The sequence below is a fragment of the Trichechus manatus genome, unplaced genomic scaffold, assembly GCF_000243295.1.
Source record: "Trichechus manatus latirostris isolate Lorelei unplaced genomic scaffold, TriManLat1.0 scaffold00001, whole genome shotgun sequence".
Classification (NCBI taxonomy): domain Eukaryota; kingdom Metazoa; phylum Chordata; class Mammalia; order Sirenia; family Trichechidae; genus Trichechus; species Trichechus manatus.
In genome coordinates, this window is record NW_004443937.1 from 9,868,609 (window position 1) to 9,881,889 (window position 13,281).

A 13,281-nucleotide genomic window follows, 5' to 3' on the forward strand; every position below is an offset into this window, starting at 1 on the left:
TTTACTGGTTAATCCACCCCTGTATCCAGATAAATCCCGAAGCATTAGAACCCTACTAAATCTTCATACATCCTTCAGCCCGTAAAGTCTGACTCTTTTCAGGTAATGATGATGAAATCATTGACCATGTATAGTCAACTCTTGATTATCCAAGGACCTACTCTTGTTTTAGCAAGGCTGATAATTAGGCAGCAGCTAGTTATCACTGATTGCCTTTCTCCTTCCCACAATCTTGGAAGAATAGCAGTCTAGTCTGAGGGATGGGTGGTGGAGGAGGGAGGTGGGAGAAAGATCTAGGGGGCCTGGCTCCCAGCCTCCTAACCCAGCTTCGTCCAGAGTAACTTGGTCTTTCTCTCACCTCTCCTGATATCCTGTGCTATCACTGGGTCATCAGTCAATGCTGTCACCACTGGTCCTGTACCACAGGAGCTTACTTCATTTTGAATACAGTACTTTTAATTTGTTTGACCTCTTCCCCACCACTCAATCAGAAGTTACTCTAGTTTTTATTTCAACTATAATTTTGGATTGATTGTGACTTCCCATCTCCCTTTACTTCAGTGCATTGAAAGCTGACCATATACATTGGTACATTTCTTGCAAGTTCTACTGAGTTTCTCTGCCTCCTAATTTCCTTTCCCTTTATTTCTGTGAATCCAGAGTTTAAAAATTTTTCTCAGTGTGTTGCCTAAGGCCTAAAAGATCAAATCATTTATCCAGGGTTGCACATATAAGCATGGCCTAGACTAGTACCTGGTTTCTTGGCATACATGACCCCATCAGGGCCAGTATTCCATCCACCGGCTCTGCTCTACCCTGGCTTTCTCCATACAAACATAGAGTTCTCCAGCAAGATGCTTGCAAGAAGTTTGCTAATAAGGCACCTGAAAATGTAGAGAACCCTGATTAGTCCATCCAACTACTAAAGGGAACTTGAGCAACTCATGTGGATTCAGACGCATCCATAATACTTGTGGTGCTATTGTTTGTTTGTTTGTCTTTTCTTGTCTCCTTACAGCCAGAGCTTCCATTACTTGCAGAATTTCCATCACAACATTCCCAATTTTCAGTGTGCCATTTATCTCATCAGACTTTTGATGGTCATTTCGGAGAAATCTGCAGCTCCTACTCAGAGAAAAGAAAAAATTGGTGATGGGCCCAGATCCTCTTTCTTTTCATGAATAGGATTAATAATTTAAGCTTGTCAACTTGGGATTTCCTAGGACCTTGTACATTTTTACGTGTCAATTCCCACATAACCTTGGACATACCCTCTTGCTATACCAAAAGGGACATTTTCCCAGAAGGACTATGACTGATTATTTCTGCTGATATTGTTTAGTCTGAGTTTGGTTAGCTCAGCTGGTTAGATACTTTTCTGTTTTGCTTAAATTTATTTGCATCCTTTTTTTTTTAAATTATCTGAGACATCTGACAAAAAGAGACGTAAGCTATGAGGTTAAAAAAATGGGAGTAAAAGGAGAAATCAGGATCAAGTGTAAAGGAAAGCCCGGTCCCTTCCCTGCCCTTTTTCTTTAACCATCTTTTGTTATAACTTTTGGAATGCAACACACTGATTGTACATCCTAGTTGGCAGCACCAACAGAAAGCAAGAAAAAAATGCAAACTAAACCTTTATTATTCCCTGTTGACTAAATGGGAAGGGTTTGATCTGAATCTGAGGTGACCACTGCTTATTGGTCCGGCCAGGAGGACAAGAGTGGCTTTCCCACTGCCCAGCAACATTCCTTTTCTGTATGTATACATGTGTATGTTTCAGGTCTGGGCAAGAGGTGGGCCATGTTGAGTCTTAGACAGATGGGTTTATTTATAGTGGAAGGGCCAGTGGAGAAAAAGCATGTGACAGCTTTTTTTTTTTTTTTTTTAAATTGTTTGTTAGACCAGAAACTTCATAGCAAGTTTAAAAGAATAATCCTTTTGATCATTAATCACCCCCAAAACCTGAAAGACAAGAGTGACATAGATTTTCCATACATGTGTCTTGTTTCTCCAACAGCTTCCCTGGCCAAACAATTCCTCTGCCGGGTGTGGCCAAGTGAGGAGAAAGGGAGGAGCAGCACCTTCAATGACCAGCTCCATGCTTTGCTCTGGTGAGATGCTTGGTTTCTACCAAGTAGCCAACTAGCCCTTTTCCATTTTGCCACTGGTGGGATCCCTCATCTGGTCAGACTGAGAAATAACGTTGGTTAGAGAGAGATAAAAAGCAATGACGTAGGTTTAAAATGAACAGAATTTGGAATATGTAGATCTTAAGATCCTCTAGTTCTGTTTTACACTGTTGGCTAGTTCCTTATTATTAAATCAAATCATAGGGGAAGTGGAGGAGTCTGCAGTCAATGAATCAACTTTTTATTGCCTGCCATATCCAATACATGTCTATCATCTCCAACGTGTCTAACTATATTTCCAATTGAGGCATGATTTATTTACCTCCTGGCTGTATTTGAAATCCTTGTTATTTTAATAAAAATAAATGTCAGGGCTGGGGACTGTGGCCTCAGGGGACATCTAGCTCAATTGGCATAACATAATTTATAAAGAAAATGTTCTACATCCGACTGTGGTGAGTAGCGTCTGGGGTATTAAAAGCTTGCGAGCAGCCACCGAAGATACATCTATTGGTCCCATCCCAGCTGGAACAAAGGAGAATGAAGAAAACCAAAGGCACAAGGGAAGGATTAATCCAGATGGACCACAACTACCACAGCCTCCATCAGACTGAGCCCAGAACAACTAGATGGTGCTTGGTTACTGCCACCGACTGCTTTGATAGGGATCACAATTGAGGGTCCCAGATACAGCTGGAGAAAAATATAGAACAAATTCAAATTCACAAAAAAAGGACCAGACTTGCTAGTCTGACAGAGACTGGAGAAACCCCGAGAGTATGGCCCTCAGACACCCTTTTAACTCAGTATTGAAGTCACTCCCAAGGTTCACCCTTCAGCCAAAGATTAGACAGGTCTATAGGACCAACAACACACGTGAGGAACGTGCTTCATAGTTCAATCATGTATACCAGACTAAATGGGTACACCAGCCCAAAAGCAAAGACGAGAAGGCAGGAAGGGGCAGGAAAACTGGACAAATGGAAACAAGGAACCCAGGGTGGAGAAAGGGAGTGTTGACACATCGTGAGGTTGGCAACCAGTATCACAAAACAATTTGTGTATTAATTGTTTAATGAGAAACTACTCTGTAAACTTTCACCTAAAGCACAGTAAATAACAATAATAAATGCCAGGAGTTGTTTTAAAGCTTAATGCATGGGAATGTCTCAAGGAAGAAATCTTGATTTAGGAGTTTCAGGCAAACGTTCATCTTCCTCTGGCCCTCAATGCAGCATCTACCTGGAGCACACAGACAGTGTGCTGAAGGCCATAGAGGAGATTGCAGGTGTTGGTGTCCCAGAACTGATCAACTCTGCTAAAGATGCATACTCCTCCACATTCCCTACACTGACCAGGTAAGAGATGTCTCCCCTCCAGTTCTCTTAAGATAGAATCACACTGTCCAGTGTATGTAGTTTCCAGATAACTACCTTACTGCTCATCTAATTCTGATATTTCTTGTGAGATCCCATAAAGTCTCCTCAGATGGTAGGTACAATCATTCATTCAGCGCATATTGAGTGCCTGCTATGCATTCTTTCCAAGGAGCTCTCAGCCAACCCACATAGAAGACCTTGTTGAGGAATGAGTTTTCAGTAGTTACAGTCTTTGAAGGCAGTGAACATCTAGTCACCAAATTTCTATCAGTACTTTCATCCTTTAAACTTGAGACTATTTTTCCAACATTTTAACCACTTTTAGAAGGGCAAGGTGATTGCTATATGTAATCATGTATGTCTCACTCACTGGATTTTGTGTCTCATAATACTAGTAGCTGTCTTAGACTTTCAGTAGTTCTCTTTCCCCGCTTGTATAGCCTTCGCAGTTTATAAAGCACTTTCACATTCTTTACCTCATTTGATCCTTTTGATGATTCTGTGAGGTAGAAATCAATACCCCTATGTTACTGATGAGGAGAATGAAGATCAGAGAGGCAACTTGCCCAAGCTTACACAGGCAATAAAATAATCAGGTAATGAGGACTTAAACTGACATCTTCTCACTGCTACTTCACTGCTCTTTCCATCCCACCTTTTCTACTTCCCTTCATAAAGTTAGTTCCATTTTGTCACAGGTGATCTTGGGCTCATTTCTGAATCCTTTCCACTCTCCCATCCTCTTACACTGGATCCTAGTGAAAGTACATTTAGTGAGGTGCGGGGGGGAAGGAAGTTATTTTTGGTTCCCCGGCTTCTTCCCAGGAAGATATTTCTAACCAGTTTGCCATTGTGTGGGCGTGCACACTTTTCCCCTCTGCTAGGCACACGTTTGTCATTTTCTTCCGTGTGACGATGGCTGAACTAGAAAAGACAGTGAAAGGTCTTCAGGCTGGCACAGCAGCAGACCCACAGCAGGTAGGCCAAATATGCCCACTCCAGCAAGTGGACTCTGGAGTACTTGGAAGCTGCTGAATCTTCTATTTCTTGGGTTCAGGGTTTCTTCTTCTAAGCTATTTCCTTTGAATTACTGAGATCCAGGATTTTTTTCCAAAAAGTCCCTGGTTTAATTTCCCTTCCCTATAGCTGGACGTGAGTATTGGGCTCTGTTTTCTCTGGCTATTGCCCACGAAAAGCTTGGACTGCTCCACAGGCCTTAGTTCTGGAAATAATGTTTCTGGTTGCTTGCAGCCTCATGTGCCCAGCAGTTTGCCCTTGCTGGTGTGAGGTGAGCAGGGCTGTTTGAGATGCTGTGATGCTGGGCCTTGGCAGCTGGCTAACCAGACTGAGCTCAGCTGCTGAGAACAAGGGCTAAGACAGGGAGTCGGGCAGGCCTCAGAGCTCTGATAGCCAGCAGATATGTTGCAGAGGCTTTTACCTACATGGAAATTAGGGAAGAGAAAACCTCTTTTTCGAAGGTCTCTCTTTATAATGTACCCTGTTGTTTTCACACACGTGCAGCCCTCAGAATGATCCTGTGGGTGCACTGGTTACCACATCTCTTTGGGAGGGTAATTAAATCTCTGAATAGCTATGTGATTCAAGAGCTATTTATTAGTGGGAAGTACAGTAAGAGAAGTGTTTGGCTGTGATTCAGAGGTGCCTGTATATCTGACTGCCCCCAGATTCATGAGGAGAAGCTCCTCTACTGGAACATGGCTGTTCGAGACTTCAGTATCCTCCTCAACCTGATAAAGGTGAGTATGGAGGCTCCTTAACCCATCTCACTGGCTCACCACAGAAACCAAGGGTCCTGGGTTCCAAAACTGACTCTTCTTCCTCCTCTCCCCACTTTTCCTTGCAGATTTGCTGTTCCACCTGTCTTTTTCCCTTGTCCCCCTACTCATACCAGATAACCCCTGCTTGTCTCCCTAGGCAATATCTTTTTTCTTCTCTTCCTTCCTCTCTCCTGCCTATGCCACATGCTACTTAATGACTCCCTGCTGTATGTGTCATTCCCCCACATTCTCTCACCTTGCCTTGGGTTCTCTGTGACCTTAGCACACGCCCTACTATCTCGCCCTCCCAGCCGTGTATGCCTTTTCTATTCTTCAAGCACACTCTCTACTCCCACCCACTCCATGATTTTACTCTGGCTGTTCCCCCAGCCTAGAATGTCATTCTCCCTCCTTTCTGCTTCTCTTATCCACTCATTCTTAAGGTTTCAGATCAAGGTTTTGAACCGCTATAATGCCATCTTTTCAACATCCCCAGTTGGGATCAATTTCTTGTTCATCTTTGCTCTCTTCTTCCTTTTCTTCAACATCAGTTATGGTCTTTACTTTATTCTGTATTGTAATTAATTTAACTGTTGACATCTCTTTCCTCCACTAGATTCAGCTTCTTTAAGAGCAGGAATGGCACCTTCTTCATTTTAGAATTCTCTGCAGCACCCAGCGCTGTGCTGTATACAATGGGAAAGAGGCTGGGGTGTTCAAAAGAGCAGACCTCAGCTTTGGTTTCTTGCTTTCGTTTTTCCAGGTGTTTGACAGTCATCCTGTTCTGCATGTGTGTTTGAAGGTGAGAGATTTACCTGGCCCTCTTAGTATTTATTCTTCCTGTGGGTTGCTCTAGAAGAGGGCCTCAGTGAGATGTACTGCTCGATACCTTGCCCACAACCCAGTGTCTCCAGAACCAGTGCCAACAGCTGGTTACTTAGGGAAGGCGATGGAGATGCTTTCCCACGCTAGTTGCATGACTGGAGAAGCCAATGTCCATATGAGTTTGGAAACTCTTGATCAGAGTCTTAGAACTTGGAGAAGCGGCTTCAGGGCCATTGGGAATGGGAGCAGTAGTCACCCTCCCTGCTACTCCTTCCCAGGCAACAGGGAAGAAGGGATTGGATGATGCTTTTTTTTTTTTTATTGCTGCAAATATATATATAACACAACATTTCCCAGTTCAGCATTTTTCAGCTGTATAATTTTGGTTCTTCCTTTTAAAGCCCATGGAGTGACCTCATAAATGTGGGAGCCGATAGCCTGATAACTGCCAAACTCCTCTCCCATGGGGATAGCCTGGATTAGGGCTACAATTGATGGTAAACTCAGTAGGTTAAGAACCAGGGAATGTCAGGAAGAGAATGATTCTTCTCTGTTCCTGATGTTGCCTTCCGAGTGATGGCACCCCATTATTGTGATCTTCACCCTGATGCCTGTATGAGAGGTGGTTGAGTTGGGGGTGATTTATCTGATTGGTAAATTCAGGAATTGGCCATGTGCTTCCTCAACCTTACCCAGTTTTCCCCTTTTGGGAATAAAAGTTGTCCTCAGGGAGCTGAGTTCTCTGCTCCTCTATGCTCTCACTCTCAAGCTGAGCAGGCTAGCTCCTATCCATTGGCTGTCACTTGCCATTGATTGTAAGTTCGCCTAATTCTGGGGCTTGAGTTAGCAGGCCCATGTGGTTTTTGCATTAAGCTACATTCTCCAGATTAATCCCCCCCCAATTTATATGTTTCTATATAAAAATAAGAAAATAAAACCCCCAAGCTGGGTGATCCTATGCTGCCACAGGCAGGGGCCTTTCAGGTGAAAGACCTCAGAAGTTACCAGTGTTCATCACATGTCTCCTGTCTTCTTCAGTACGGGCGTCTCTTTGTGGAAGCATTTCTGAAGCAGTGTATGCCGCTCCTAGACTTCAGTTTCAGAAAACACAGGGTAAGATCTGAGAGCAGAGAGCTAGGACATGCTCTGTACAGTTGCTCCAGGTTCTGGGCCCCAGTTCTACTTGGGCACCTCTGGTGGTACTTCAGCCATAGCGAGAGATGCCCAGTAGGACTGAATATTCCCAGCCAGGCTGAACTCAGACCCACTCTGGTTCAAACCCACCTTCCTATATCTAGTCTAGATCTGAAGGTGGTGTTCCTTCTAGCTTGATTTTATTGTGCTGCTACACTCCCATGGCCTCATGGCTCAGTATGTCATTTGCTTTTTCCTTTGTGCTTCTCTGGGTCTACTTTTAGGAGTCATGAAAAAAGAAGTCATTTGTATCATAAAACTCTTTGCTGTTATAATGGACAGTTGTGAGAGTTTTTTAGCCAAGTGGGACCCAGGACTAGAGTAGTGAAATGGGGATGGAAACAGAGGTGATGATTTCTTACACGTATTTAGCAAGTTGAACTTTGCCAAACTTTCTCACAATACTTGGTTGGTCCCTCATAACTCAGAGAGAAAGAGGGAGAGGGGGTTCTTTATCCTAATATTGTAGGTAGGAAAACTCAGCTATGTAGTCTGCTAAAATCCAGGTCTTATCACTCTCAGATTTATTTTTTTTTTTTCCATTACACAAGGGACAAGAGTGAGAGGTTGAGATTCGCAGCTAGCCAGCACTCCTCCTCCTGTTTGAGGGCCAAGTTAAGATGATTATCGGTATAATGGCTAGAACTTACAGAGCGTATCCTCTTGGGAGCCCTTGGTTACAAGGGAATCTTGCATCTAAAATGAAATGATAACATTTCATGCAACATTGTGAATTTTGCTGGTTATAGGAAGATGTTCTGAGCTTACTGGAAACCTTCCAGTTGGACACTAGACTGCTTCATCACCTGTGCGGGCATTCCAAGGTAAGAGGGAAAGCAGGCATGTCCCCAGCCCTCCTGTTTGCTTAATCTGCAGGTGCTGTTGGGGGTTCTTGAGCTCCAGTTACTTCTTCCTTTTTTACCCTTCTTGAGCCTTTATATCTGGGGCTGTGTCTGTCCAAAGGCACTTGTTGAGAATGGTCAAATCTTCGGTTGCTACTTAAGATTGGAAATCATCTAGAAGGGAATTTCTGCATCTGAAATTTGATGCAAGCTCCATAGCCCTGTTTCCTCTAGAAGCTCTTCTTCAGTGAGAGATACAGATTGCTGGTGGTGTATTACTGCTACAAAGTACTCTGTGTGGGAGAACTATTATGTAAGTAATGACTCTCTGCTGGAGACAGAGGGGGCTCTAAAAGCAGCCATCTTTAAAGCTGTTTAGTTCTACTTACTTGCCAAAGAACACATCTGTCTCTTGTGATAACATTTTAGCATTAAAGGACTTACCTACTTGAAGCCTTCTTACAGTTGATGAACCAGACACCTTTTGTCTGAAGGAACACAGATAAAAGCCATAGAGTTCTGCAGTCACTGGCAAACCAAATGATTCTTCTATCCTGTTCCTATTGCTCACTTCTTCCCCTAGTTCTAAGTTTAGAAGGTGCTGAACAGTAGAATTTTAAAGACTCTTCTCCTTCTCAGCTAAATAGGGCAATTCTGTTGCTTTATAGCAGCATAAATATGTTTAAGAATATTCTAGGTAAATTCATTGATTGGTCAATAAATTCTGAAGAGGAAGTTAGAGGTGTTGGTGGTATGTCTTTAGGCTTTTCGAGTTTTTTAGCTTAAAGATCAGCTGCCATTCTCTTCAGAGTACTCTGCCAGACTACTACAGTTTGATGGAACATGTCTCTGGCAAGGTTTATGTGCTTATAGGATGCTCAGGGTGTCAGGAATTAAAAAGTTTTTGTACAGGAAATGTGAAAGTATGATGATGAATCCAGGTGGATGCCTCTGTTCCCACTTAGATTCACCAAGACATGAGACTCACCAGACATGTGCCTTTGCTCAAAAAGACCTTGGAGCTGTTGGTTTACAGAGTGGAAGCCATGCTCATTCTCAACAATTGCCAGGAGGCTTTCTGGCTAGGCAATCTCAAAAACCGGGACTTACAGGTAAGCCTGGGGCTCAGCCAGTGATAATGCCCCACACCTATTCTTTGTGAGCGCATTGAAAGTATGTCAGGGAGGTCACCTCAGCCCTGTGCCTTCAGTAAGATGCTTTTGTCTATGGCTGTTTAGCTTATAGAGTTAGGGCACATTGTTTATGGGCTCGGGTCACAGGCTGCACCCCTCGTCCAAGGCAGGAAGGGCTCCAAAAGCATACGATTGATTTAAACAGGGTTTCACAAATAGAGGAGCCAGATCAGTACAAACCTCTCTCCACAACCAGAGGGGCTCCTTTAAGCCCTACCGAGGGTAGAATCACAGTAGCATTTTTGTATACGGACAAACATTTAAAAAATTTTTTTTCCTCCAGAAACTAGTCTGTCTTATCCCTGAAATTATTCTCTGGATAAATTCAACAAGTGAGCATTTCTAAGGTCTTTCAGTTGTCTGACTTTGGGCTGAAATGTTAGGTTGCTTATAATACTGCTTTGGAGCTATAGCGTTTTCCCACAGGAGTCCCAGCCCTTTTCATTCATGCTTATAATATCTGAATGTTATAATCTATTATATATGAAAAAAATAGTAGCACAGAGATTTCGCTTCCTTTCTTCACATTAACCTTGTGAGAGAGGTACTATTGTTTCCATGAGAAAATTGAAGCTCAGAGAAGTTAACTAATTTACCTAATTTAACAAATAAGTGGGCATAGCCAGGATTTTAAGTCCATGCAGTCCTGCTCCAAAGTTGATGTTCTTAACTCCTTCATACCAGGCGGTACATACAGTGACCGCTTAACTTTTTCAGCCTCTGGGGTTTATTGGGAAGCTGTTTTCCTATTGAAAGTGCATGCTGCTGCAAGGCGGGGGCCTTTATGGCTGTTTGAAACCGAAGAATTTGGTATGTGCCGCAAATTACTACTTTTACAGCGTATTGTATGAGGTGATGCTGAATCAATATATCCGTTAGGTAAAATATGGGGGAAATTTTTAAAGTGGTACATGTGTGGGGTAGAATTAGAGGTGCACATATGTACCACTGTACTCTGAGGGTAGGATTGTGGGAGGGGGCAAGAAAAAAAATCCCATCTACCTACCAAAAATTCAGACGCACTCAGTGATTCAGCATGCTTCCATTAATTGAAACACATGGTAGCAACAAAAAATTCACAGCAGAAAGTAATTCATTATACCTTCAGCCTCCATATGGCCATTCGTAGCTGGTGTATTGGTGCTCATATACCTTAAGGTATTTGGGAAATTTGAGAGCCATAGTCAACATTGACTAAAAGAATCACTAACACAATCTAGCCTTGTAAAGTCTAATATGATATTAGAATACATAAGGCCTTTTCCAGAACTGCATCAGGCATGGGCAAGTCAGAAACCTTGGGCTGAAAATCACTTCTCCAGATACTTATCACAAGTCAATGTCCATATTTAACTATGTTTGAATGACTAGAATATTTTCCTTTTTCCTTCCCATAAACTAAACCTTTCTCCATTTGCCTCTCCCATATCTATGGAAAGTAACTATAACTATACTTCCCTTTTTCCCCTTTGAGGTCCCAAATATGGTCATTATAACCCACCATTTGTCTTGATCCACATTTAGGGTGAAGAAATTATGTCCCAGAATTCCCAGGAGAGTACAGCAGATGAGAGTGAGGATGATACATCATCCCAGGTCTCCAAGAGCAAAGCAAAAGAGGTATCTCTGCTAAAGGCAAGAGAGTGTGCCTTGATGGTTACTTTTGTTAATTATTCTGAGTTGGTACATTGTGCAGAACTTTCCATGCTTATGTTTATAATCAAATACTTCTATGCCATTTCCATTCCCTCCAAAACACGTTTATGTGCTTATATAAATTCTGTGAGGCCCAAAAAAAGCAACCACACAATCTTACAATCATTCTTGGGTATCTCAAGTTATAGCATATCTTATAGAGTTGAAAATTTCCTTCCACTGTAGACTATTTTCCATAAATTCATATCTGAAACCATTTTAAAGGATAGAAAAGAAGGGGTCAAAGTATTCTGAGTATTGAGAAAAATGAGTTAAACCATTTAAGCGTATTTGAACACATAAAAATAGAAATGTTTTAACCGAAGCACAGAGTCAAGAGCTGCCACCACTGAGGGATAAAATGGAGTAGGGGTCCTTATTATTTTCTGGGGTACAGATGCTTTTGAGAGTTTAAAGAAAGCTAGAGAAAAATGTGTACATTTGTAAATTTTGCTATGATTTGGGTAGGCTATAGACACCGAGCCACCACTTATCTGTCAGTTTGTCTTACTGTGGTGGCTTACGTGTTTCTTTGTTGCTGGAAGCTATGCCACCAGTATTTCAAATACCAGCAGTGTCATCCATCGTGGACATGTTTCAGTAAAGCTTCCAGACCAAGATAGAGTAGGAAGAAGGACCTAGTGATCTATTTCTAAAAAATGGGCCAGTGAAAATCTTATGAATAGCTGCAGAACGTTGTCTGATATAGTGCTGGAAGATGAGCCCCTCAGGTTGAAATGCATTCAAAATACGACTAGGGAAGAGCTGCCTCCTCAAAGTAGAGTCAGCCTTACTGATGTGGATCAAGTTAAGCTTTCGAGACCTTCATTTGCTGATGTGGCATAACTCAAAATGAGAAGAAACAGCTGCAAACATCCATTAATAATCGGAATGTGGAATGTACAAAGTATGAATCTAAGAAAGTAGGAAGTTGTCAAAAATGAAATGGAACCCATAAAGATTGATATCCTAGCATTAGTGAGCTGAAATGAACTGGTATTGGTTGTTTTGAATCAGACAATCATATGGCCTGCTATGCCAGGAATGACAAATTGAAGAGGAATGGCATCACATTCATTGTCAAAAAGAACATTTCAAGATCTGTCCTGAAGTACAGGATGGTAGCCATACACCTACAAGGAAGACCAGTTAATACAAGTATTATTCAAATTTACACACCAAACACTAATGCCAAAGATGAAGAAATTGAAGATTGTTAACAACTTCTGCAGTCTAAAATTGATCAAACATGCAAACAAGATGCATTGATAATTACTGGTGATTGGAACGTGAAGGTTGGAAACAAAGAAGGATTGGTAGTTGGAAAATATGGCCTTGGCGATAGAAATGACGCCAGAGATCACATGATAGAATTTTGCAAGACCAATGACTTCTTCATTGCAAATACCATTTTTCAACAACATAAACAGTGACTATACATGTGGACCTTGTTGGATGGTATACACAGGAATCAAATCGATTATATCTATAGAAAGAGACAGTGGGAAAGCTCAATATCATCAGTCAAAACAAGGCCAGAGGCCGACTGCAGAACAGACCATCAACTGGTCACGTGAAAGTTCAAGCTGAAGCTGAGGACAATTAAAACAAGTTCCTGAGAGCCAAAGAAAGACCTTGAATATATCCCACCTGAATTTAGAGACAACCTTACGAATAGATTTGATGCATTGAACACTAATGACTGAAGACCAGATGCATAAAGGACATCATACATGAAGAAAGCAAAAGGTCATTAAAAATACAGGAAAGAGAAGACCAAAATGGATGTCAGAAGAGACTTTAAAACTTGCTCTTGCATGTAGAGTGGCTAAAGCAAATGGAAGAAATGATCACTTAAAAGAGCTGAACAGAAACATAAAACAAACTCTAACAACACTGAAAAGAGAAATTGACAGTTCCACAATAATAGTAGAAGACTTCAACACACCACTCTCGGTAAAGGACAGAACAACTAAGAAGAAACTCAGCAAAGATACAGAAGACCTAAAGGGCCCAATCAGCCAACTTGACCTCATAGACATGTACAGAACACTCCATCCAACCGCTGGAAAGTACACATTCTTTTCCAATGCACATGGAACGTTGTCCAGAATAGACCACATCTTAGGCCACAGAGCAATCCTCAACAAGATCCAAAACGTTGAGATAATTCAAAGTATCTTCTCTGACCCACAATGCCATCAAGATAGAAATTAACAATAGAAAGTGCAAGGAAAAAAAATCAA

General features: G+C 41.9%; 1 protein-coding gene across 1 annotated transcript in view; it reads left to right on the forward strand.

Moving 5' to 3' along the window:
* The window catches only part of FANCD2 (FA complementation group D2), a 54,707-nt gene that overhangs the window by 38,946 nt on the left and 2,480 nt on the right, over positions 1-13,281 (forward strand). Inside the window, exons 34-43 of the mRNA XM_023738360.1 lie at positions 1,019-1,149; positions 2,018-2,111; positions 3,365-3,487; positions 4,393-4,486; positions 5,194-5,265; positions 6,050-6,088; positions 7,150-7,224; positions 8,055-8,129; positions 9,113-9,259; positions 10,865-10,960. Coding sequence (XP_023594128.1) covers positions 1,019-1,149; positions 2,018-2,111; positions 3,365-3,487; positions 4,393-4,486; positions 5,194-5,265; positions 6,050-6,088; positions 7,150-7,224; positions 8,055-8,129; positions 9,113-9,259; positions 10,865-10,960 — 946 coding nt within the window. The remainder of the gene's footprint in view (positions 1-1,018; positions 1,150-2,017; positions 2,112-3,364; positions 3,488-4,392; positions 4,487-5,193; positions 5,266-6,049; positions 6,089-7,149; positions 7,225-8,054; positions 8,130-9,112; positions 9,260-10,864; positions 10,961-13,281) is intronic.